General features: G+C 39.4%; 1 protein-coding gene across 1 annotated transcript in view; it reads left to right on the forward strand.

Annotated features, from left to right (window-relative positions):
* Positions 1 to 22,982, forward strand: part of ABCC4 (ATP-binding cassette, sub-family C (CFTR/MRP), member 4) — a 148,234-nt gene that overhangs the window by 19,373 nt on the left and 105,879 nt on the right. Inside the window, exons 8-13 of the mRNA XM_010006355.1 lie at positions 828 to 1,077; positions 5,710 to 5,814; positions 10,500 to 10,589; positions 10,944 to 11,135; positions 12,559 to 12,653; positions 12,765 to 12,851. Coding sequence (XP_010004657.1) covers positions 828 to 1,077; positions 5,710 to 5,814; positions 10,500 to 10,589; positions 10,944 to 11,135; positions 12,559 to 12,653; positions 12,765 to 12,851 — 819 coding nt within the window. The remainder of the gene's footprint in view (positions 1 to 827; positions 1,078 to 5,709; positions 5,815 to 10,499; positions 10,590 to 10,943; positions 11,136 to 12,558; positions 12,654 to 12,764; positions 12,852 to 22,982) is intronic.

Consider the following 22,982-nt stretch of genomic DNA (forward strand, 5'->3'; position numbering starts at 1 on the left):
AGAATTGGACTTGATGAGTCATTTAGAAGTGGAAACTGAAATTTAACTGAAGTGGAAATTGAGAACATATGCATCAGCAGCTTTTCAGTTGCTGGAGGGAGACTTACATCTGTGCAATACTTTTAATCACTGTTTAGCTTGGGTAATGGCTGGCAGAACAATTGGCCTCACAGATTAGTATTTTCTAAATTACGAACCAGAATTCCTAGAGCAAAAGAAGCCCGGAGCAGGGTCCAGATCGGGAAGGATTTAGACTGAGATCAAAGGAATACTGCAAATCCTGTGATCCAGCTTGAGGAGCAGCAGCTGAATAATAGCACTACGTGGGTCACGGATGAACTCTTGATCTTTTGGAAGTTGCCCTGTGTTTTCAACTGGAGAGTACGTGTTGATCTTATCAGGAGTTTTGTGACTGAATTCTATTGGATTTTGATACTGGAAGGGTAAGAAGTTTCTGGGTGCTTGGCTCTTGTACCCAAACCAGAAAAAGTTGAAGCAGATTAGAATCAGAATTAAAATACTGGTTTGATCAAAGCAGAAAAAAGAAGAGTATTTTGGTTTTCTGTCTCTGAATAATAATCTTCTATAGCTACTGAGATATTAAATATAAAATTATCTCTGCTCAATTTCGAAGCCTGTTGAATTATTTTTTGTTGTTTACCATATAACATACTTTATTTACATATATATGTATGAGTTGGGGTAGTGCAAGGGGAGGAGAAAAGCTATAAATGTAAAATCCTGAGTGTGTTTTTTTTCTCATCCTATTGTTGAGGGCAGCTGTAATGAGAGACATTTCTGCAATTGTTTGTGTTTTGCATTTTTAGGAAGGAGATTGCCATGGTTATGAAGAGCTCCTACCTTCGAGGACTGAACTTAGCCTCTTTCTTTGTGGGAAGCAAAATAACAGTGTTCATGACTTTCATGGCATACGTACTTCTCGGCAATGTTATCTCTGCAAGTCGGGTGTTTGTTGCAGTGTCTCTGTATGGGGCAGTAAGACTGACAGTAACTCTGTTCTTCCCTGCGGCTGTTGAGAGAGTTTCCGAGGCAGTGGTTAGCATACGAAGAATCAAGGTAAGGTTACTGGTTTGATGTGTTTATTTTCTCTCTTACTCTAATGGTGCTTTAATGTCACTGGCAAAAGCAGCCTTAGTTTAGTTTTGCAGTTCGGGATTTTTAATGAAATAACCTGTTTTGAAAACTTGAATGTGTTGCTGTGTAAGCACGTGCAAAAACGCGAAATGCACTGCAGGGCAGTAGGACTGCCTGAATGCACTGAGAGGTAGGAGAAAAGTGTATGTGCAGAGAGGTGTTCTAGACATTTTTGAAGTAAGAGAAACGTGTGCAGGTGCTTTGGAGTTGGGAGTTGAAGGACAAAGGAAGCATATGGGAGCGATAAGATTTGTGTTCCATGTGCACTGCCCTGCCCTGTCAGCTATGGAGGACAGATGTGAGCCCTGGCTGGAGTTGTGTGGCTGCTTTCAATACTGGAGTGAAGACTCAAGTTCAATAACAGTGTCCATCAGTAATGATGCTGTTTTGGCAGATGAACTTTATTTTGTTTGGTTTGCCATTTTTAGTGTGTGTTTTGAAGAAAATAGTCATGTTTTCTACGTGTACCAGTAATTTAGCAGAAACTGCAAAAATGAAAGGCTTAAATTCAAAATGCATTTTGAATTTAAAACTTAAAATTTCCAAATTGTCAGGTTATAAAAATACAGAATTAAAGCATGCCAGCCATTTCAGAACTTAATTTTGCAAAAATTCCAGGTTAATCTAATCTAGAATAGGAAAGACAAGCACTTTAGTTGTAATCATATGGCTTTGCATAGTGTCACTTTGTTGATGAAAGTAGCTAAAAATCTCCTATTTGATTTTATTCTCCACATGTTGAATTAAAAAAAATCATTTTTAGATTGATAAATTTGCTGATTGTATTAAGCTTGCACAAAATCTGTGTATTAAGCAGGTGATTTTTGTTTGTTGAAGCATTTGTAAAAGTTGACGCAAGTGGAGTTAGAAACGGTAAATGTATGAAGATTCTGACCACAGCGTTATTGTAGGTAGTAACACTTACTATTACTGCTTAAATTAAACTGTGGGAGGGGAGAGAAGTGCTTGGAATACTGGATATTGCACTCTGCCTTTTCTGTGCTCTGATTACACTTTGTGCTCAGCTGCAGGGCAGTGTTCTTTCGAGGGATCTTTCAAGCTTTGCAGGTTGAGAGACAAGGATGCCTGAAAAAGATGCCTTAGAAACAAGAGAATGGCACTTGAGCCAGAGGCATTGATGGTCTGTTTCCTTTCTTCTCCTGTCTCCTTTTCCAGCATGTCTTAGTGGTCACAGAATTTTGCTTCTAGCAGCTGGCTCTGGTTCCCCTGCACTTACACTTCCTCAGGCATAGGTTTTTGGAAACCAGCTCCAGAATTGAGGTTCCTGGGGCAAATATCGTAATTAATCAGAAGTATCCTTGATGATGTTGCCAGCTTTTAGCTTCCATTTCCCAAACAGCAGTGTCTCAGGGTTGGACATTTTACTACTGAATGACAAGGTGCTGCCTGACCAAAGGTGTTTTACTGAAGTATAAATAAGTGGAAAGGAATTAGGAGAAGACAGTAGCAAGTGCAGAAAAAAAATTTAAGATGTTGGCTGGGTAGGTGAAAATGTAGAAGGTGCTTTTTCTTAAGTTTTGTAGAACCAAGTGGTGGGGTTTCTGTACTGATCTTAAAGTACATTCAGATGGAGAGAAGGAAGCAGGATGTTTCAGGTGACAATAAAGAATGATAGTCAGGTGGGAAGTAGTAGCCTTTCCTCCATATTAATTTATACCTAAATAAGCACTGTGTGGCAAAAAGAGTATTGTGGTCTCCTTCCTGTGTTTTTTATGTATGCTCTCTTTTCCCCTCACTCCAGCTACACAGCTGAAAACTGGTCTGCATCTTTTCTTGAAGCTTGTTTGTGATCAAGCACTAAGCTCAAGGTCCCCTCACGAAGCAAAGTGAGAGCAGTTGTTTTTCAGAGGGTTGTTTTGGCAGACATGCAGAAAAGAGGATAAGTTTCAGCTGGGTACAAAAGACAGAGCTTTCTCTTCCAAGGACACAGTCATATCTCAAGCTAATGTTTGCTTCTAAGCATCCTGTGGATGGTCATAGAAGATTATTAGGTACAAAAAAACTGAAAGAATGTTTTAAGAAACCTTAAAGCATCTCTAAAGCTTGAGTTATTTTACTGCATTTGAAAGTTTTATTTCTTGTATTGATTTTTCCTCCAGCTGTTTAAAATTCACAGTGTTAACCATATCACTTTTTTCTTCTTTTGTACTGGTTCTATTTGAAATCTTACATATGTGATACTGTAAAGTTTTTTTAGTTAAATGGCTATCTAGGATTTGTACCTGGGATGAAAGCCACTGCTAGAAGAGAAATTCTTGTTGAATGCAGAAATGAGACACCAATTCCCTGCTCATAACTGCTGTGATATTTCAAATATAATATAAATACAAATCACGCCTCTGTGGTCTTTTCTTAAGCCAAACAACCCAGTATTGATTTAGCCTGTGTTTGGAGTTTCTTTCCATGCCTGCCACCCTCTTATCCCAAGTTATCTTTTACACATACACCCTTTTGGGCCTGCCTGCCAAAACCAGTGCTCAGTAGTACTCACCTGGCTGGAGGGCTCAGGCATGGGTGACATAGCACTTTTGCCTTTTGATGGAGATGGGGGTATATGCACATGGAGTCGCAGAGTGCTGCATTAAAATGCTTTGATTCTCACCACATTCTGAAATGACACCCACCAGCTGGAGTTTGAGCAATACTGCTGTGCCTGTTAAAACCTAGCAGTTCTCTTCCTGCCCTTCCTTGGCTCCTGCCATCGTCCTTCTGTTTCTTACTAGTTACTGACTTGTAAGCCTTCAGCAGCTGTCTTGCACCTGCAAACCATTAGCTCAGTACCTGTTAACTAGTCTTGGTTTCTAAGACCAAGGCCTTCCCTCTTTTCTCAAAATATTGTCTGCTAGAGGCCTATATAAGGTCTTTTTGTTCTCTGATTCAAGTAATTATAGACTTTTTCAGAGTTTCTGTTTTAAACTTGTGGTAACTGTTATCCTTGAAAATATTCTTTAGCATTTGCTCCTATCCTTTCTAAACATCTTTGAGCTATTTGTAGTCTAGCATTGGGCAATGTGTGTTCCAAGCACACACACAAGCTGTGTGTACCACAGCAGTAGTACAAACACACGTTTATGCAACTTGAAAGAAAAGTTTTCTGACTGGGATGTAGTGTAGAACAACAACAGTAAAACTGCAGTGAACCAGTTATGCAGATGTAAGTTTCTTTACTGTAAGGGTTACGGAGCACTGGAACAGGCTGCTCAGAGAGGTTGTGGAGTCTCCTTCCTTGGAGATTTTGATGGAATCACAAAATATTAGGGGTTGGAAGAGAGTCCAAACCCCCTGCCAGAGCAGGACAAAAAAAATAGGGCAGATCACTCAGAAAGGCATCCCGACAGGTCTGGCCACAAGGGCACATTGTTGCCCCATGGATAACTTGTCTACCAGGACTCCAGGGTCTTTCTCCATGGAGCTGCTTTCTAGCAGATCACCTTCTGGCCTGTACTGGTGCATTTCGTTGTTCCTTCCCAGGTGCAGGACTCTGCATTTGCTTCTGTTGAATCTCATTATGTTCCTCTTTGCCCAGCTCTCCAGTCTGTCCAGGTCTTGCCGAATGGCTGCACAGCCTTCTGGTGAATCAGCCAATCCTCCCAGCTTCGTGTCATTAGCAAACTTGCTGAGAAGACACTCTGTCCCATCATCAAGGTAACTGATAAAGATGTTGAACAGGGCTGGGCCCAGCATTGATCCCTGAGGAGCTCCACTAGTTACAGATCTTCAGCTGGACTCTGCACCATTGATCATCACTCTTTGAGCTCTGTTGTGTAGCCAGATCTTAATCCATCTCACTATCCATTCTTTCATCCCACAAATTCTGAGCTTGATCACAAGGGTGTTATGGGATGCTGTGTCAAAAGCCTTGCTAAAGTGACCTGTCTGGGTGTGCTTCTCTGTGACTTGCCCTAGATTCTCTGGTGGTCCTGCTCTGGCAAGGGGGTAGCCGATGATCTCCAGAGGTCCCTTCCAACCCCACCATTCTGAGATTCTGTGATTTTAAAAGGAGGAGAGGTTCAGGTAGTGTTCTGCAGCATTTCAGTCACTGGAAGAGTGCTTAACAGGGACAGTGGACAGCTTCTTACCATGTCCTTATTGCTTTACTAAAAAAACCCCTAAACTAAAATAAGCATTCACCATCAAAGCAATGTAAAGTTATGGTGTTGCAGTGAGGGTTTCACCTCTTTTGCATGGGAAAGGGGAATGAAACAATTAAATGATAGGCTAGTGTTTCAGTGGAAAAACAGGCCATTTACTGCAGGAATTCTGTTTTTATTGAGCAAGTAATTGTTATAGTCCCATGGTGCTTTTATACTAAAAAATCTGCACCTCAGGGTGCTTTGGGGGCGACTGGTAGCCATTTAAAGGTAGGCTGTTGAAGGAGCTGTGCATTGCTTTGGAAATGTTACTCCTTGACGACTTTGTGGTTGTTTTTTTCCCCCTTAATTAATGTTTTGTATGCTGCTTCCAAAAATACATGTTCTGATTCCTTTCCCATTTCCATTCTTACATTAGGCAATATCCTATGTTTTATTGCAGAACTTTCTGATACTTGATGAGGTCTCGCACTTCAAGCCACAACTGCATGGTAATAATGAGAATATCATTCTTCATGTTCAGGATTTGACTTGTTACTGGGATAAGGTAAATTTGCTTCTACTAAATGTGAACTATATTGGTGCTACAGGCAGGTCTAAAAAGCAGTATGTATAGTGTGATGTTTTCTATTCCATCTTTTGTGTAAGAGAATCTTGTATGTTAAATTTACTGTAGGATAGTACTGAAAACACCATCAAATGCATCTTGAAAGTAGCTATTCCTGAATATTATACAAAATGAAAATGTGTACATTTCTATGTGAAAATATCTCTTGTTATTAAACAGCACTGTTCTGTAGCTGAGGTACTTAAACTGGGATTAAGGACAGAGACAGCAGAGTAAAGTGGGCATTAGTGTATGGGGTTTTTTTTTCTGTGAACTGAGTGCTGATCAGTCCATTTGTCTAGAACCAGTACAATATTTTACTTGGCATAACAGATTTGAAAGCTTTAGAGACTGTGTATATTTGTTGCTCGGTGTATTATTGGAGACTGTTCATGTACAATATATTCTCTGCTTAAAATGTACCAAAATGACTAGAAAAAGGGACAACACACAGGTGATACATAATAGATGTAACCTTTTCTGTAAGAAAGGCAAATATTGACTGTTGCTCCTGTGGTAAAACTGCAATTGCTGTGGTAAGCAGCAATTTGTGATTAATTGTTTGAGCTATTATGAGTTGCTATTATCTGTACACTAAGGAAACTTCAGTCTTTATAAGAAGTGCTGGAAGCTCTAAAAATTAATTTTGTGTATAAATGTAATGCAAATAAGGCATGTCACATTTCCCTTTATATACTCTCTTCCCCTTTACATGGTGTGTCCCAAGGAAGACAAAGTGTGAAAATATGTTCTGTGAGGTTCTGTGAGATTCTACTTGTTAGTATTAAGCTACAAAAGAAAATTACTATGCTTTACTTTCTCTGTGATATAAATTATTTCTGAGACATTGAACAAACTTTTAATTGATATGAAAAACTTAATGGTGAATACATTCTAATGCAAAACGGAATGTATTTCTTGTTCTTTTGTTTTCTTCCCAAACTGACATTGGTACCACTGTTAAAAATTCATAGGACATGGTTGCATAATATGCCCATAAAACACCTTCGTTTTTTTTCATGAGTTGTTTATATTACATAAAGCAGGGCAGCCTGACTGGAAATACTCGTTTCCTTTTGATTAAAAAAACCAACAAAACAGCAAAAAACAAACCCACAAAAATGTTCATGTAATTTTCATTTTGATAGTTAATTGCAGTGTGCATGGGAGAGTAATAGTTCTGGGAGAACTAGAAACGGTTCAGAAAGTTCCTCTTATGGGCTCTCACAATGATACAAAATAATTTTACAGAGTTGCTCACTGAAAAGATAATGAATTCTGAGACAGAGGAGTTATAAAAAGAATAATAAAAATATCCTATCTTGTGTCAAGTAACCAATGAGGCTTGCTTCCTACCCTGACTAGGTTTTTCAGGACTCTTTGGATCTCTGTTTAGCCAGAGTACAGCTGGATGATAATTTTTTTTATTTTTAATAATTTTGTGCCAAAAGAGATACGAAAAAACCCAACAACCCACAAATCCAAAATCATTGGAAGTAAAAAAGGGATTATGAGCTAGACTTTCAGGAAAACAACCTAACATGGTGTATTACAGTTTATCAAAAGATAAAAAACCACAATTAATTCATGGTCACACTATTGTTTTGCCAAGGCAAGTGTTATCTGAGTCCCAGGGGCTTGTCTGATGTCAGGATGGACCTAGGGATTCTTCAGTATGAGGTTTTACTGATCATAGAATCATAGAATCATAGAATCTTAGGGGCTGGAAGGGACCTCGAAAGATCATCTAGTCCACCCCCCCTGCCACAGCAGGGTCACCTAGAGCATATTACACAGGAACGTGTCCAGGTGGGTTTTGAATGTCTCCAGTGAAGGAGACTCCACAACCTCCCTGGGCAGTCTGTTCCAGTGCTCTGTCACTCTCACAGTAAAAACATTTTTTCGGATATTCACCTTGAACCTCCTATGCTCCAGTTTGCACCCATTACCTCTTGTCCTATCACTGGTCATCACTGAGAAAAGCCTAACTCCATCCCCCTGACACTCACCCCTTACATATTTGTAAACATTGATGAGGTCACCCCTCAGTCTCCTTTTCTCCAAGCTAAAGAGACCCAGCTCCCTCAGCCTTTCCTCATAAGGGAGATGTTCCACTCCCTTAATCATCTTGATGTACCTTGAGTTCACAGAACAGTCTGTGTGCTCAACTGAGCAACTTCAGATTTAAGATTCAAGCATTTGAACTGAGACCAAAATTATCCCTTGCAATTTTAGTCACTTAAATGAGGAGCCTAAGTAGTATAGTACTTCTGTGCAGTATATGATCACTGTGTCCCTTAGATGTGATGAACTGCATCTTTCTCTTGACTGTAGGATGGGTAAGGTCTTCCCAGACTCACTTGAGGAGTTTCTGTTCCTTGAAGGGATCATTCTTCTGTTCTTCTGTTCTCAGACTCCGTGTTTCTGTTCCCTCCTTTGTGCTGGTGTTAATGCTTGTGTGTACTACCCTGTGGTGAACCAGTTCAGTGGGATAAAGCAATAGAAAATTAATCACTTTTAAAGTGATTTGTTTTCTGATAACTGAATTCCACAAACAACCTGTCTGTCAGGTTAGGCAAGAACAAGAGGCAGAAGGGAAGTTAAAGATAACAGATAGTTGACCAGGCACAGAGGAGCTGGGACATGTCTGGTAATGACCTGTCAGATGAACTTAGCTGTAATATTAGTCTGCTCTAATTTAAGTGCCTCAGTTTAGTGCCTAAAAATAGATGTGATGAATTTGCTTTAATTACAAGGATGCTCTTTTGTGAAAATACCACGCCCTTTAGGTGTCTTTGGCCATATAGTTTGCTTGCATTGTTACTTCTGTGTAGGGTCTATGATACCTTACAGTTCAACTTTAATACATAATATTTGGGTAATATTTTAAAAGCTCTGAAATCTTCTCTGGTGTTTTTAGGCTCATATATTTTTGTGGAAACCTGAGTGTGTGTGGAAATACCTTTGTGCTTTTGTGAATATGGAAGCAGAACCTCAAGAGGTCTGAAGAAGGGAAGATTTCCATATAGATTAGTTGATTTAATAAGTTATAATTTCTCTTCCTTCGAACTTTGCATTAAAATAAAAGACCTTGGCTGCCACAAGTTGGTGGAGTTCCCCTGACGTTAACAGTAGCTACGCACCTGCACAGTGTACTCTGGACTGGGAAATCACTCTCGGTTAACTGCTGACTGGGGAAGGAGGGGTGGAGAAAAGAAGAAAGAAAAAAAAAAAGCCCCGTTGATGCCACCTTGTGGAAGTTCATAATAGCAACAAAAGTAGTTTTACAGAGTTGCGCAACGTCTAAAAGTTTGGGTTCTCACAGTGTGACCCTGATTTCGTGTGACTCCTGCAGGGTGGGAGCTGTGATGGGGGACATGGAGTTTTGAGCTCTGGGTACCCTGCTGCCCAGCCTAGTATTTCTCCTAGCATGAGCAGATATGTGCACGCTAGTCCAGCTCCCCCAGCCCTCATATGTGTAGATGGACACTGTACCTGGCTTTCAAATAATTCAAAATAATGTGCAAGATTCCCCTTTTTGCTTTCAGAATTTGGTCACACAGCATCTTTCATGCAGGGTTAGGTGGTGGCCTCTTCAGCCTCTTGAGCTTCAAAGGATAGCTGGAGGTTTTTGTGCAGTCTGCAAGTTCTTAAGAGGTACACTAGGTATTCTTCACCTTGCTCTTCTTTCTTGAAGTTCAAGGCTGTGTTTTTGTTTGGACTTTTAATCAAAATACTTCTTTTTTTTCAATGTGTATATTTTCCTATTTGCATTTTAGTGTCAGTCATGCAGTCTAAGATGTGTGTTAAGGCAGATCCTGTTACAAGGGTGTTTTGCTTTAATGAGAGGGAGCTGCAGCAGGCCCTTAGGAATTGAGGCTTAGCATAGCTATTAAAGACATGAGCATCCTTTCTTTTCACAAGAAATAGGCCTTTTTACGACCTTAATAGGAGAAGTTCAAAATATGTTGGGAAATAAGCTCTGATCAGTAGTATAACATAAAGGACAGGCATACTAAAAAGGGGTATTAATCAATCCTAGGGTAGTGTATTTTTCACACAAGCAGCCCAGTGTGTTGTCTGAAAAGTCTCTGAAAATCCACAGTATACAAGGTGAAGTTGTGTAAAATCAAACAGCATTTTTCTATTTTCCGCTTTGTGTAAAGCCTTGATAAGAGCAAACAGACCTGTCTTTCCTGGGTGCTCTGAGAGAGCTTCAACCCTCCCATTTTCCAGTATTTGTCCAGCTACTTGGAGTCACTGGGCATGCAGTGCTGGGGCCATGAAAGCCAGTGTGATGGCCAGCAGAGAGCTCCTGTGTCCGAGGCTGCCGCCCCAGCCTTGTGCTGAGCTGCAGGCTTTGAGGAATGCTGCTTCTGCTGCCTTTGGGTTCCTTATTGCTTGAGCACTCTTTGGTCTGTGAGACTTGCTTGTGGGGAAGGATCAAGGTTTTTCAGAAGTGTTTGTGAATTACTGAAGGGGCAAACTGTGTGCCCAAAAATATGGTGGGCATATGGATTGCTAATTTATAGTGATTTATATGGATTGTTTTCTGTTTCTAAAGAGCTGTTTTGATGGTGTGTATTTCATTACTGAGGAAGCCTAACTTTTTCTAAAATCTACAGAGTTTAGAAACCCCAGCTCTTCAACAGCTTTCGTTTACTGTCAGACAAGGGGAGTTACTGGCTGTGATTGGTCCTGTAGGAGCTGGAAAAGTAAGTCTTACTGTTTATTCTCTTCTGTGGGGTTTTTAGGAGTCTGTTAAACATGACTAGAGACTTGAAAATGTACAGTTCCTTTCTTCTTGTGATATGCTTCACTTGAAGATACTGCCATTTAAGAAAGGCAAAAGTCCTTGGGGTGGGGAGGAGATGGTTTGGTGTTCAACAGTACTTTGTATCTTGCTTCTGGGCTGTGTCAAAAGAATACTACTGCTCTTCTTCTGTTAGCAGAAGTTTGAGTGAGAAGATTAAGTAGGCCATTGTGCCAATATACACTGTGCAATCTCTGTGATGTCTTTAATGCAAACCAACTCCAGTTTTTACTTGATTTAAAAAAATCTTTTCCAGTCTTCGCTTTTAAGTGCTGTGCTTGGTGAGCTGCCTAAGGAGAAGGGTTTGATAAACGTTACTGGAAGAATTGCCTATGTTTCTCAGCAGCCTTGGGTGTTTTCTGGTACAGTAAGAAGTAACATACTGTTTGACAAGGAGTATGAGAAAGAAAAATACGAGAAAGTTTTGAAAGTCTGTGCTCTTAAAAAGGTATGGTTTTCCTGTGTTTTATTTTCACAGTATTTATCTTGGTGTTCTTTCAGCCTCGTGGTACATGCTGCAGTATATAATACATAAAACTGATTAGTAATAGTAGCGTGTGAAATAAATCCCACTGCTTAGCAGAAAGATGTGCCATTATTTTTTGCTTCAGTGTATAAGCACATTCTTGTAATTCCTAAAACTTTCACTAGAGGGAGCTGTAGCTTATGTGAAGCACAAAGGTTTGGAAAAAGCAATTCCTGTTAATTTAGTTTCATAATCACATTTAGCCTGTTTCACTGGTATTATGGTAGGTGTGTATGTAAATGCAATAAAAGGTGGGAAGCAAATGATCAACGAAGCTCTATTTGAGACTTCTATTTTATAGATATCCTTTATGCTTTTAAAAAAATAAATGCCATGTATATCATGCATTGCTAACAGCTGTCAAAAAGAACTGTAATGCCATATATTGGAGAACTTGCTGAGCCCAAGTAGTTTTATTAAAAAATATTTTTGGAAGGCCTGTGTGCAAACGAGTTGGTGACATGAGATACAGAAGAGGATTAAGCCAGATTTGTCAAGAAACAGACATTTTGCTTGGCAGCTAAAAAGGTTTTGTGCAGCATGTTATGATATTCCTGTCAGTGGTGACACAGGTGAAAAGCAGATGGCTACTAGGAGAGGAAATTTTTGCATGGTTTTTTACACATGGTAGGTGGGGTTTTAATATCTGCTGCTGATATTCAGTCATATGCTGTTGTTTAAACTTAAGGTTCTGGTGACTTCAAAAGACAGCAAACTGCATTTGGAAAAAGTGCCACTTCATATTTGATGGTAGATTTGCTTTCATAGTTTCTTTCAAATTTTTATATCTTACGAAAGCTGTGAATCAACTTCGAGAATATATTTTCTAGCTTAATCTAAAACTTCTGTGTTTCACAGTAATGTGTTGTGGAACACTATATAATTTTGTTCTCTTACTTATAGTCCCAAGCCCTGTAAATTGACCAAATTTGTGTGGTGAATGTTGTGGTTATTTCTCTTGGATGCGTTAGAGTAAGAATAAAACTAAGGAAGTTCTTGGGACCGTTGGGAAATGGAAGACAATTTACTGATAATAGTTCAGTTCTATTTATTGTGGCAGCTCATTTTGTTCTAGTAAAAATAATTTATTTACTGTTATACTTAATAAACTTTAAGATCTCACTTATTTTTCTACTTTCTTAATTATCTTTTTCTGAAGGTAGAAAGTCATAAAGTAACTCTGAATATCTCATTTAGTATGAATCCTCATATTTTAATGTGAGAAGGTATGTTAATTCTTTTCAAATAAGAAAAGTTACATTGAAGCAGCTTTGTCAGTCTTTGAAGTTAAAGTGTTGTGTTTTTTTTTAAATGTAAAAAACTATCTGTTCGTTCACGTTCACAGGATTTGGAATTATTAGCAAATGGTGACCTAACAGTAATAGGAGATCGTGGAGCTACGTTGAGTGGGGGACAGAAGGCTCGTGTAAATCTGGCCAGGCTAGTATTATTGCTGTTTCTAAAATGTACAAATTTACAAAATTAAACTTCAGTTACCAAAGTAAACAAGTTTCAGACTTTCCAATACTGACTTTTCTTTAAACTTTATAGAGCTGTGTATCAGGATGCAGACATCTATCTTTTGGATGATCCACTGAGTGCAGTAGATGCTGAAGTTGGAAGACATCTGTTTGAAAAGTATGTACTTGCTTTATTTTCCTTTAAAATACAATTGTTATCTTCTGATTTATTATAGAAAAACTTGATAAAGCATTTTTGGAGAGATGAATCTCTTAAAAAACTTTAGGCATTCACTTTTCTCCATTTATTTTTCCTCTATTGTATGCATTTGCAATATAACAATTTTTTTTCCTGGGTGTCTATAATGTTGTTCTTTATTTTTAAAAGCCTTTAAAATGTTTTTTTTTGAAAATACTATTATTAGAATTTTTCTTAAGGGAATAGATGCTATTTTATTGAGGAACATATCAAATGTTGACATTAGTATTGAGTTTTATTAATATTGGGGTTTATCAGTATGAGTACTCAGTGAAGAATAATGTGGGGTTGGATTTTAAATCCGTTCTTAGTTTGCTGCAGCTTTCTTTGCATAGTAGTAAGCACTTAATTCAAGTGACTAAAGAAATGGGCAGAACTGTCATAGATTCTTGAGTTACTTCTTATTTTGGTTCTAGAATTGTTGAAATTTCCCTGAGGTAGGTGAAACGGGACTGGTCTGCAGAGTAGATTGTGGAGAGCAGGAATAGAGAAAAAGACAATGTAGAAGCTTTTCATGGAAGAGAGTTACTGGATTTTCCCCCATTCCTAAAGAAATACGACAATGTTTTAATAATAAGTCAGGTTCCCTTCTCAAAAGATTTCCTCTTCTCTATCACTCTTTTCTTTCAGGCTTCCTAATCTGTAACACATAATAAGTATGAGAATAATCCTGTAATTCCCAGCCAGTGTTTTATCTTTGCTTCTTCATAGCCTGTTCCTCTTGTTATCAAAAGGTATGATCTAGAATGCATTAAAAGAGGAAAAAATTCCATTGACCAAATTTAGTAGGCTTTGCTTGAAACCTTAAATGAGAGCCTTTTCTTGAACACACTTACATCCTTTGAATTCCACATTCCAAATCCATGAATTAAATTGTTGGACTGTTTTTCCCTCTCCCCACAGCTAGACAATCATAAAAACTTGTCTTGCAGTAATGGTTGTAGAATTAGCATTAACTAGCATTCCATGTATGTTCTTTTCCCCCATGTGGGGAAGCTTTGACTATCTAAATGTGAAAATTGTACATCCTATTGATACTTGCAGTTTCAAATCTAGAGATACTTCTGAAACTCCATCAACATTTTGTTTTGATTAATTTCTTCGAACAGCCACATCAAATGCCTTTAATGCCTGTTGACTCTATCTAGGTTTTCAGCTTGTACTTTTCCTGTTTCTGCACAAGATTGCTCTGCAACTCCAGTATCCGACTGTATCTGTGCCTGAGTTCTGAAAGTGTGCCCACCTGAGCTGGCAATCTGTCTGTCCTTACAGTTTTTCTCATAAAGAGTGAAACAGAAAAGTGCAGTAGTGACTTGCAAAGGAGGTTGGGTTCCCTCTTCACTTTATTCTGTGTTTTATGTGAGCTGTGACATTGAGAACCTCTGTGTCTTGCTGCAAAACTGGAAGTCTGGATTTTTGTCTGTGCAAAACTGTAAAGGCGCTAGAGACCATTTGTCTGCAAGCATGGTGTGTATTTAGCTGATAAATGCGTCGACGTGAGGAGGAATAAGGAGATTATCTCAGAGAAGGTTAGCTGGGGTTCTTCTTTTCCTTGCGTTTACTCTTCCTCCCCAAATCTAGATCAGTTTGAATGAAACAGATAAAAGGAGAATGAAAGCATTTTGTGGAGAAAATGGACTGGGTGGAGTAGTAGTGGCAAGAAAAACTGAGCAATGTCTCCCTGTTCAAGATCTTAAGGGATGTTTTGTTACAAACAGAAATTGTCTTCTGAGGACTTCATGGCAACTATAAAAGGTGGTGGGGGTTGTGGGGATAGTTTTATGTTCAGTAGCCTGTCTTGAATAACAAGGCAGGGCATGTCCGTTAATGCTTCCTGAATAGCGCTAGAAATGTGGAGAAGAGAGAGCATTTGGGCAAGAATGACTTCTTAGAACATGGTGCTGAAGAATGTCTGAGACACCACTTCTTACAAGCTGCCCCCAGGAGTCCAAACCACGAGACATAAAACAATGGACAACATGGGAGAAACAGGGGCTTATTTAATGAGAATCTGAAATGGATATTGTTCAGTTCACTCGCTCTTTTTTTTTTTCTTTTCCCCTTGTAATTTTTTTTTTTTTTTTGAAGTGTCTAGTCTATGTGTTTACATCTCAAGATAGGTACGTTCCTAGGAATTCCCAGGTGCTGAGGTCTGTGGATGGCTGGTTCATTCTGTTTGCTGCTTCTCCCTGTTCTCTTTAGCTACTGTAGTAAACAGTTTAAAATATATAAATACTTTTCAAATGAGAAAGAATGTGGGTAGCGCAGCTCCAGTGGTAAAACAGTCCACAATATTGTTAATAAGGGATTGTGTCTCTTAAGAATTTCTCCATAATGCAGACAAGTTGTTCTGTGGATGATGGTGCCGATTAAGCCAGTTTTCCAATTAATTCTGCTATCCTGGTCAGATTCCTTCAGGCCTAGTAAGGTATAAACTGGAGATTCCTTTTCTTTGTGTTATTTTGTAGCCTCTTTTCCTGTAATTTGTCTTGATAATTAATGGTAGGTATGCTTCAGCCTTTTACCTATGGGGGAGCACAGGTATAATTCTAGGTTTTTGCATGTATTTGTGTGTGTATATGAAAACATGCATATATTTTATATACATATAAAAATAGTTTTTCACTAACTTTTAAGGAGTGTGGTATTTTGACACCTCTTGTTTTGAAATGTGGAACAGCCATAGAGGTATGGTACCACGTTTCCTTCTATGACAAAGTTTGGAGCAACCTGTGATATTCTAAGACAATCATTCAATTGTGCTTGTATCCAAGAAGTTTCCTGCTTTCCCTGTGCATCTTTGTAAACGTATTTCCATAGATTATATGATTTAAGATCACCTCTCCATAGAAATTAAATTGTGTCCTGTCAGTGATACTGACTCAAAAATGGTGTTTTAAAAATGAGATTTAGATTCCATCAGTCTGTTGAGACAGATGCTCTTCCCTAGGTGTTGTTCTTCCCTTGTCTCTTTTCCAGTGACTAGAGCAGTGTGCCAGTCTCAGTTGAAGACCAGCCGTGATTTCTTTCTTTTCCTCCTCTGTGTTTGTGAGAGTAGACAGAGTTGCAGGGCAGTTTGAGAATCTTTTAAAATGAGACCTAGAGTTGTGATGATACTTGAGAGTGGTATGCACAGGTGTATCTTCCCTGCTAACAAACAGAATTCTGCAATTTTTTTTATTTTTTTATTTTTTTTTTCCCACTGGGACTCTATTTTGAATGTTTGATCATTTGCCTTTTCTCTCTCAGTTTTGCCTCTGGAGCTAGATAAAAGCTGCAGAAGAAATCATGACATTTGTCATAGCACAGTAATGAAGTTTAACATCTGTTCAGATGGAACGCCTTGGTACTAGGCAGTAGGCTCTCAGTAGGAGCTGAGGTGACATGTAACTGGGCAGTGGATCATGTGGTAACTGTATGTTCATGGTGACTGGAGAGTCACCTGGCAAGTTGACTAGGTGTCCTGAGAGATAAAATCTCTCACTAGTGTCAACTGAGGTAACTGAACATTCCTCTCCAAGAGAGGGAAGGGAACAGCCATGGTTTTGTAGCAAAGGTGTCCTTCGTAGTTGCAGAAAAAGGTGAGGAAGAGTTGAACTGATGGCAAAGGAGAGTGGGAAATTCCACTGTGCGAAGTACATGGATTAAGAGGTCTTGAATTCCTCAGTGCATTTTTGCTTAAGCCTCAGAAGTGCTTGAGGGAAGGAGCAAAATGAAATAGGGAAAATACGTAAAATAATATTTTTTAAAAAAATTAGGTATATGGATCAGATCAAAGTGGGATTTGCTTGTAGGTCTCTTGCAACATGGGAACTTGGAGGAAATGGTGATGTAATTAAATGCAAGTGGAGCTCATCAGTCCTGTAAAACTAGCAGATAAAAGCTAGAAAGTTCTCTTTTCTGTAGAGGGAACAGAGACACAATCAGTGTGTCGGATGAACCAAGCAAAGACAATTCTGACATATACTTACTTGTGCTGTGTTTGAAGGTATATATGTATTACATGCTTTATCCACTGGTGACAAGAGTACAGGGGAGTTGGTATGTAAATTTAAGGATTCCACCCTGCTCCCTTTCAAGTGGGGTCTGCCTAAAGCAAGGATATCTCTAAGGTTTCCCACCTTCTGTTTCCTACCTGGTCGATGCTTAACACTGCAGGGACTACAGCCCTAATGAGCCCATACACCTTTTTGTTGTATTACAGATGTTGCTTTTGAAAATATATTAGTTATACCTTTACATTTAGATGATACAATTGAAATTCATAGAATCATAGAACTGTTCAGGTTGGAAAAGACCCTTGGGATCACCAAGTCCAACCATCATCCCTACTCTACAAAGTTCTCCCCTAAACCAGATCCACCAACATCACATCCAAACAACCTTTAAACACATTCAGGGATGGTTACTCAACCACCTCCCTGGCAGCCTATTCCAGTGTCTGACCACTCTTTCTGTGAAAAAAGTCGCATAGACTTGTGTGTGTCTAAGTGGCATAGTAGCTTCATTTGGTTTATTGCAGGAAATACGTTTAAAAGAGACAAATATGTTGCAGTCATGTTGCTTGGTTTTTTGGGGTTTGAATTTTTAATATTTTTTTCGATAAAGTGAAAAATGTTAAGTGTGATCACTGGACATTGTGTATTTTCAGAAAAATGTAAAATTACAGTTTTTAATCTCACAGAAATAGGGAGGGGGGAATGCTTTGGGTGTTTTGTTTGATTTTGTTTTTTTCTAATTTGATAATGCATTACATAAGCAAAAGAAACCACCTCACTTGCAGAACCCCAGTGTAGTTTTGTTCTTCAGTGGTCTGTGAGTGCAATTACAAAACAGTATTGTGAATACTAAACCAGAAATAGGCTTGAGAGGGAGGAATGCCAATTAATGTAGGAAAAGTTTACAAAGAGCTACTTAAACACTAAGGTCTGTGGATCAAAAAGTCCCTAATATATGGACTCTGGAAGCAGAAAATCTGTACCAAAGAAGTATCACTGTATGCTTTCTCCAGCCATCCACTCCTGACTGGTGATCAGGACAGGGCAATGGATTTTGAGGACTCTTATTTTGTTGTCCTTAAAACCTTAACTGGGACTTGTCATGAGGATATAGCTGGTTAGCGAGATAAGCATAGAAACAAAGTCAGCATAGTAGAAGTAGGTGTGGCTTTTCTGTCTCTGGCAAACATATCACACCTTTTTTCTTTTCTCTTTTTTTTTTTTTTTCTTTTTTTTTCCTGTCTGAAATGTTGTAAACTTTGAAATGTACAAAACCAGCTGAGTGTTCTCTCTAAACCACTTAAATTTAAAGGGAAAGAAGAGGAAAGCAAATGTAGTAAGTAAATTAATATTAAAAAAGGCTTTGTGCCTGTGAACACTTCTGCATATGCTTTAATTTTGTTTCAGTGGTTATTTCCATTGAAACAAATATAAGTATTAAGTAAAGTTAAACTTGCATGTGAACTTTCAAAAAAGGGAGGCAAATGGAATGGTAGAGAAGAAAGTAGAATCATTAAAGAAGAGACACTTCGCAGAGGTGAAAGAAAGCTGGTTCTTGTAGATAAAAAGTTTAAAAAGATGAAAGAACAACTTGTCTCAAAGAAAAGAAAACCTGATAAGGAGGGAGGAACAAATGAGGATTCGTATGCAGGAAAGTGCCAAGACACTGCCTTTGCACAGAGGAGCACCGTGCTATTGTAGGCCCCCTGCTGAGGAAGTGTCTTCTGTTGCATGCTCTGCTGTATCAAAGCTCAAGCTGATTTTTATTTTTTTAATTGTGGAGAAGCTTGATGTCAAAGTGCAGTGGGTTTTTTAAATAGGTGATAGTGTACTGTTAACTTAGGTTTGTTAACTTGAAATTTTGTTTAGTTGTTCACTTCTGTTGAATTGGAAGAGTGTAATTTCTGGAGAGATCTAGCTGACTGATGATGAATGAATGGCAGAATCACACACGGAATTACCTTGGTAGGAAAAGACCTTCAAGATCATCAAGTTCATTACTGGTCATTATAAGGTCCTCAAAGCTGCTAGGTCATGCTAGCTGCTAAGGTCATGCAAAGTTGATAGAAAACAAGGAAATTCTTCAGGCAGTTCTGGAGACTAACAGGGATTTGGAAAGTCTTGGTTACAGGATGTGAAGTAGTAGTTGCATGCAGCAGGGATAAGTGCAGGGAATTGCCTTTATGAACATACAATGAGCAGGGACCAGGTTTTTTGGCAAAGGAGGTACAGATTGTGGTAGATCACAAATCCAATATGAGTTGGCCATGTCATGTTCTTCCTAAGGAAACTGCATCTTGGGATTTATGACCAGTACTGTATCTGACAGTACAGATAATCTTCCTGTTATGTTTTGTACATGTAAGGTCTCAACTGGAATAATGTTTCGGTGTTGTGCACTTTAAAAACATGTAGACCAGCTTCAGGCTCTAGTGTAGCCTATTGAGAACATCTAAGTGTCAGGGAGGGGGGTGGGGGAAGAGAGAACACTAAAAAGAAAAGAAGGGAAAAAAGGAGTTGGGGGATTTTAATTTTTTGGGTCTGAAGAGGAAAAAAAAAAAAAACAGCATGAAAAAGATTCAATGTATAGAGGGACTGTGCACACAGTCCCTTGGTGTACTGTACTCTGGGAAGCAGTGGATTTAAGTTGTACCAGAAGATGTAAACTTGGACTTTAGGGAGGAAAAAACTTGTGCTGGTAAAAGTCGCTTGCCCCTGGAATACATTTTCAAGGATGTTGAAATTTCTGTTATTGAGCTTAAAACAAACAGACATACAGAATCTAGCCAACATCTGTCAGGAATAGTTTCAAGTTTAAATTCATTCTTACTGGGGATGCAACTTTCATGGTCCTTTAATCCCTGTTTTCCTTGTACTGAAGAGGCTGAAGAACCTTATGGTTCTCTGTCCACATCTCTTCTGGCTCTGTCTGGCTATTGCAACTGCGTTTTGTGCAGTAATTCGTCCTGCTGTCAAGCACTGAATGTGTCCACAGTCTTAACAGAGTACCAGTGAACCCTCTATTTTGTGACAGTCCTTTTATCCCATTTGATTTTGTTGAGCCGCTTTTTGAATCTGGTTTCAGTCTTCAGTGGCAGCCAAGGCACTGTACAAACTTAATGGTCGCTGTCAGTTGCAGAATAGATTTAATCAAATGGGAGAGAGAATATTTTAAAGAAGGGGAAAAAATTAACACAAAGCTCAAGAAGTGTGATGTTTTGAAATAGACATTAAGTAGATACTTAGTATTTTACCATTTTTGCAACTTCTGTGCTTCATGATGGTACAGTATTTTAAATGGCAAAATTTTCTAGTGAGCTGCCTGAGCAGTGAGTTGTTTAACTCAGTAATAGATCTAAGTATGTGCTCTTTGTTGCGATTTTTCCTCCCTGTGCTCGTGCCAGTGAGTTGTGACAACAATTTTTCTACTCACCTCTTATCAACAAACTATTCAGCTAACTTCTTTCTACCCAGATAGACATCAGATCAAGAGTTGTTGGTTTTTTAGAAATTCTCAACTGAGTGACCTGATGTATCAGTGGAAATTTATATTTCCACAGAGGTCATTTTTGCCTTCTCTCCTGAGATCAAGATCATGCAAGATGCTATGCTGACAGCTCTGACAGTTCTAATTGGTTTGCTCCGATCATATGATAACCCACTTCTATTTTCCTCTCCAAATGCAAACCTGAAGTACAGTGGGCTTGCTGTAACTCAGGATCCAGATTTAAAGGTTTTCAGCCATCATATTTTCTAGTGGCTAGTTTGTCCCAGGAAACTGTTTCATGTGCATCTGGCACGCAGAAAATTCAGAGATCAAAGTGGTGTACAGGCTGTGGGATCATGTAAGGGAAAGCTAGATCTCTTCATGGTGAATACCTGATATATTCTCTTTAGGCAGCTTTCCTACCGGGTAAGTAAACATCCTGTAGCCTCTCTGCTCTTTGTCCAGTTCTCTGGCTAGGTTTTGTTGAAAATGATGTTGAGTGTCTTCAACTGGTGCTCTAGTTGCCATGTAGCTTGTTTCAGTGGTTGCAGAGGTGGTGGACAGTAACCACACCAGAATAATAATCCCATAAAGAGCTTGGTGTATAAATAGTTGTGACCGGTCAAATAGTTACGCAGATGCAAATACCTTGGTAAATTTTTATCTTGGCCACCTCAGAATGACACCATGGTTTCACAGTTGTTTCTTTAATGCTGCATACAAGCATACAGCTTTCTTGGGAAGAATGTTACTTTTAACTTAATTATACTGCAGTTTATCTGGATCACTATCATGTACTTTCTGCATGTAATTATGCTGATGATTGCTAATATTAACCACTTTATAGTACTCTTATTTCCTACAGTCTTTGTAGGAGTGTTAAAATAGCTGTTAAAAGCTGTGTAGGAAGTTCATTGGGTATACTATATGAATGTGTGAAACACTGTGCACAATACGGTATTTTTATTAAGATCATGTTCCTTTTCTGCCTTATTCCACTTTTTGCTTATTTGCATTTCTGCATTGACACTGTCTCCCACAGCATCCTTGTAGATAAACTGAGGAAGTGTGCTCTTGATGGTCCGGTAGTGAGGTGGTTCATGAACTGGTCAAAAGGAAGAAGTCAGAGTTGTGGTCAATGGGACAGAATAGAGTTGGAGGTCTGTGACTAGTGGAGTCCCTCAGGGGTCGGTACTGGGACCAGTACTATTCAGTATTTTCATTGATGACCTGGATGAGGGAACAGAGTGTGCCCTCAGCAAGTTTGCTGATGACACTAAGCTGGGAGGAGTGGCTGACACACCAGAAGGCTGTGCTGCCATTCAGAGAGACCTGGACAGGCTAGAGAGTTGGGCAGAGAGAAACTCACCGAAATTCAACAAGGACAAGTGTAGAGTCTTGCATCTGGGGAAGAACAACCCCATGTACCAGTACAGGTTGGGGGCTGACCTGCTGGAGAGCAGTGTAGGAGAAAGGGACCTAGGGGTCCTGGTGGACAGGAGGATGACCATGAGCCAGCAATGTGCCCTTGTGGTCAAGAAGGCCAATGGCATCCTGGGGTGCATTAGAAAGGGTGCGGTTAGTAGGTCAAGGGAGGTTCTCCTCCCTCTCTCTTCTGCCTTGGTGAGGCCACATCTGGAATATTGTGTCCAGTTCTGGGCCCCTCAGTTCAAGAAGGACTGGGAACTGCTTGAAAGAGCCCAGTGCAGAGCCACAGAGAAGATGATGAAGGGAACATCTCCCTGATGAGGAAAGGCTGAGGGAGCTGGGTCTCTTGAGCTTGGAGAAGAGGAGACTGAGGGGTGACCTCATCAAAGTTTACAAATATGTTAAGGGTGAGCGTCTGGAGGACAAAACCAGAGTTGAGACAACTGGGAGACAATCTTAACAAAGGCATTCCTTGTCCAAATAGAAAATGCTGATGTATACATCTTCAGTGGACACTTCAGTTCCAGACAGTATTAGTTTTCTTTGTTTTCTCAAGATAGCGAGTAGTTGAGAAAGGAGTGGCATCTCAAAGGGTTTGTCTCCCTGCTATGTTGCTGTGGGGATGAAGGCAAGGAGAGTGTTGGTAGTGCTTGACACTCAGTTGTATTTGTGCTGTCCCTGTTGTACACGAAGAGCATGCTTGCAGAACTCTGCACTGTAAACCAGTGCTCCACTGCTGTGTTTGGGGTTTTCAGGGGTGGGGGAAAGGGGGGTGGGGTTTGACAGTCTTTTAAAGGCTCTGCCAAAAAGATACCAGATGGCTTTTCTGCTAGAACTGTATGGAATTGAACTGCACTTGTCAACAAGTTCTGGTGTGCCCAGTCCTTTCTTTACTTCTCTTTCCAAATCCTGAAGTTCTGGGGAAGCGCAGAAGCAGGCATGAAGTTTTGGAGAGGAAGATAAGCCCTGATTCTGTGAGAAAAGGTCAGAGATGGTTGAAGCATCTTGTTACTCCACCTCAAATCAGTAGTACTGTTTAGTTTTCCAGAACTCTCAGTGGCTTACTGCTACAGCTGCTCTGAAAGTTCATCTCAAAAGAATTTTATTGGCTGTAATTTTCCATAATTATCCACATCA

Source organism: Chaetura pelagica, unplaced genomic scaffold (genome assembly GCF_000747805.2).
Source record: "Chaetura pelagica isolate M959 unplaced genomic scaffold, ChaPel_1.0 scaffold29, whole genome shotgun sequence".
Classification (NCBI taxonomy): domain Eukaryota; kingdom Metazoa; phylum Chordata; class Aves; order Apodiformes; family Apodidae; genus Chaetura; species Chaetura pelagica.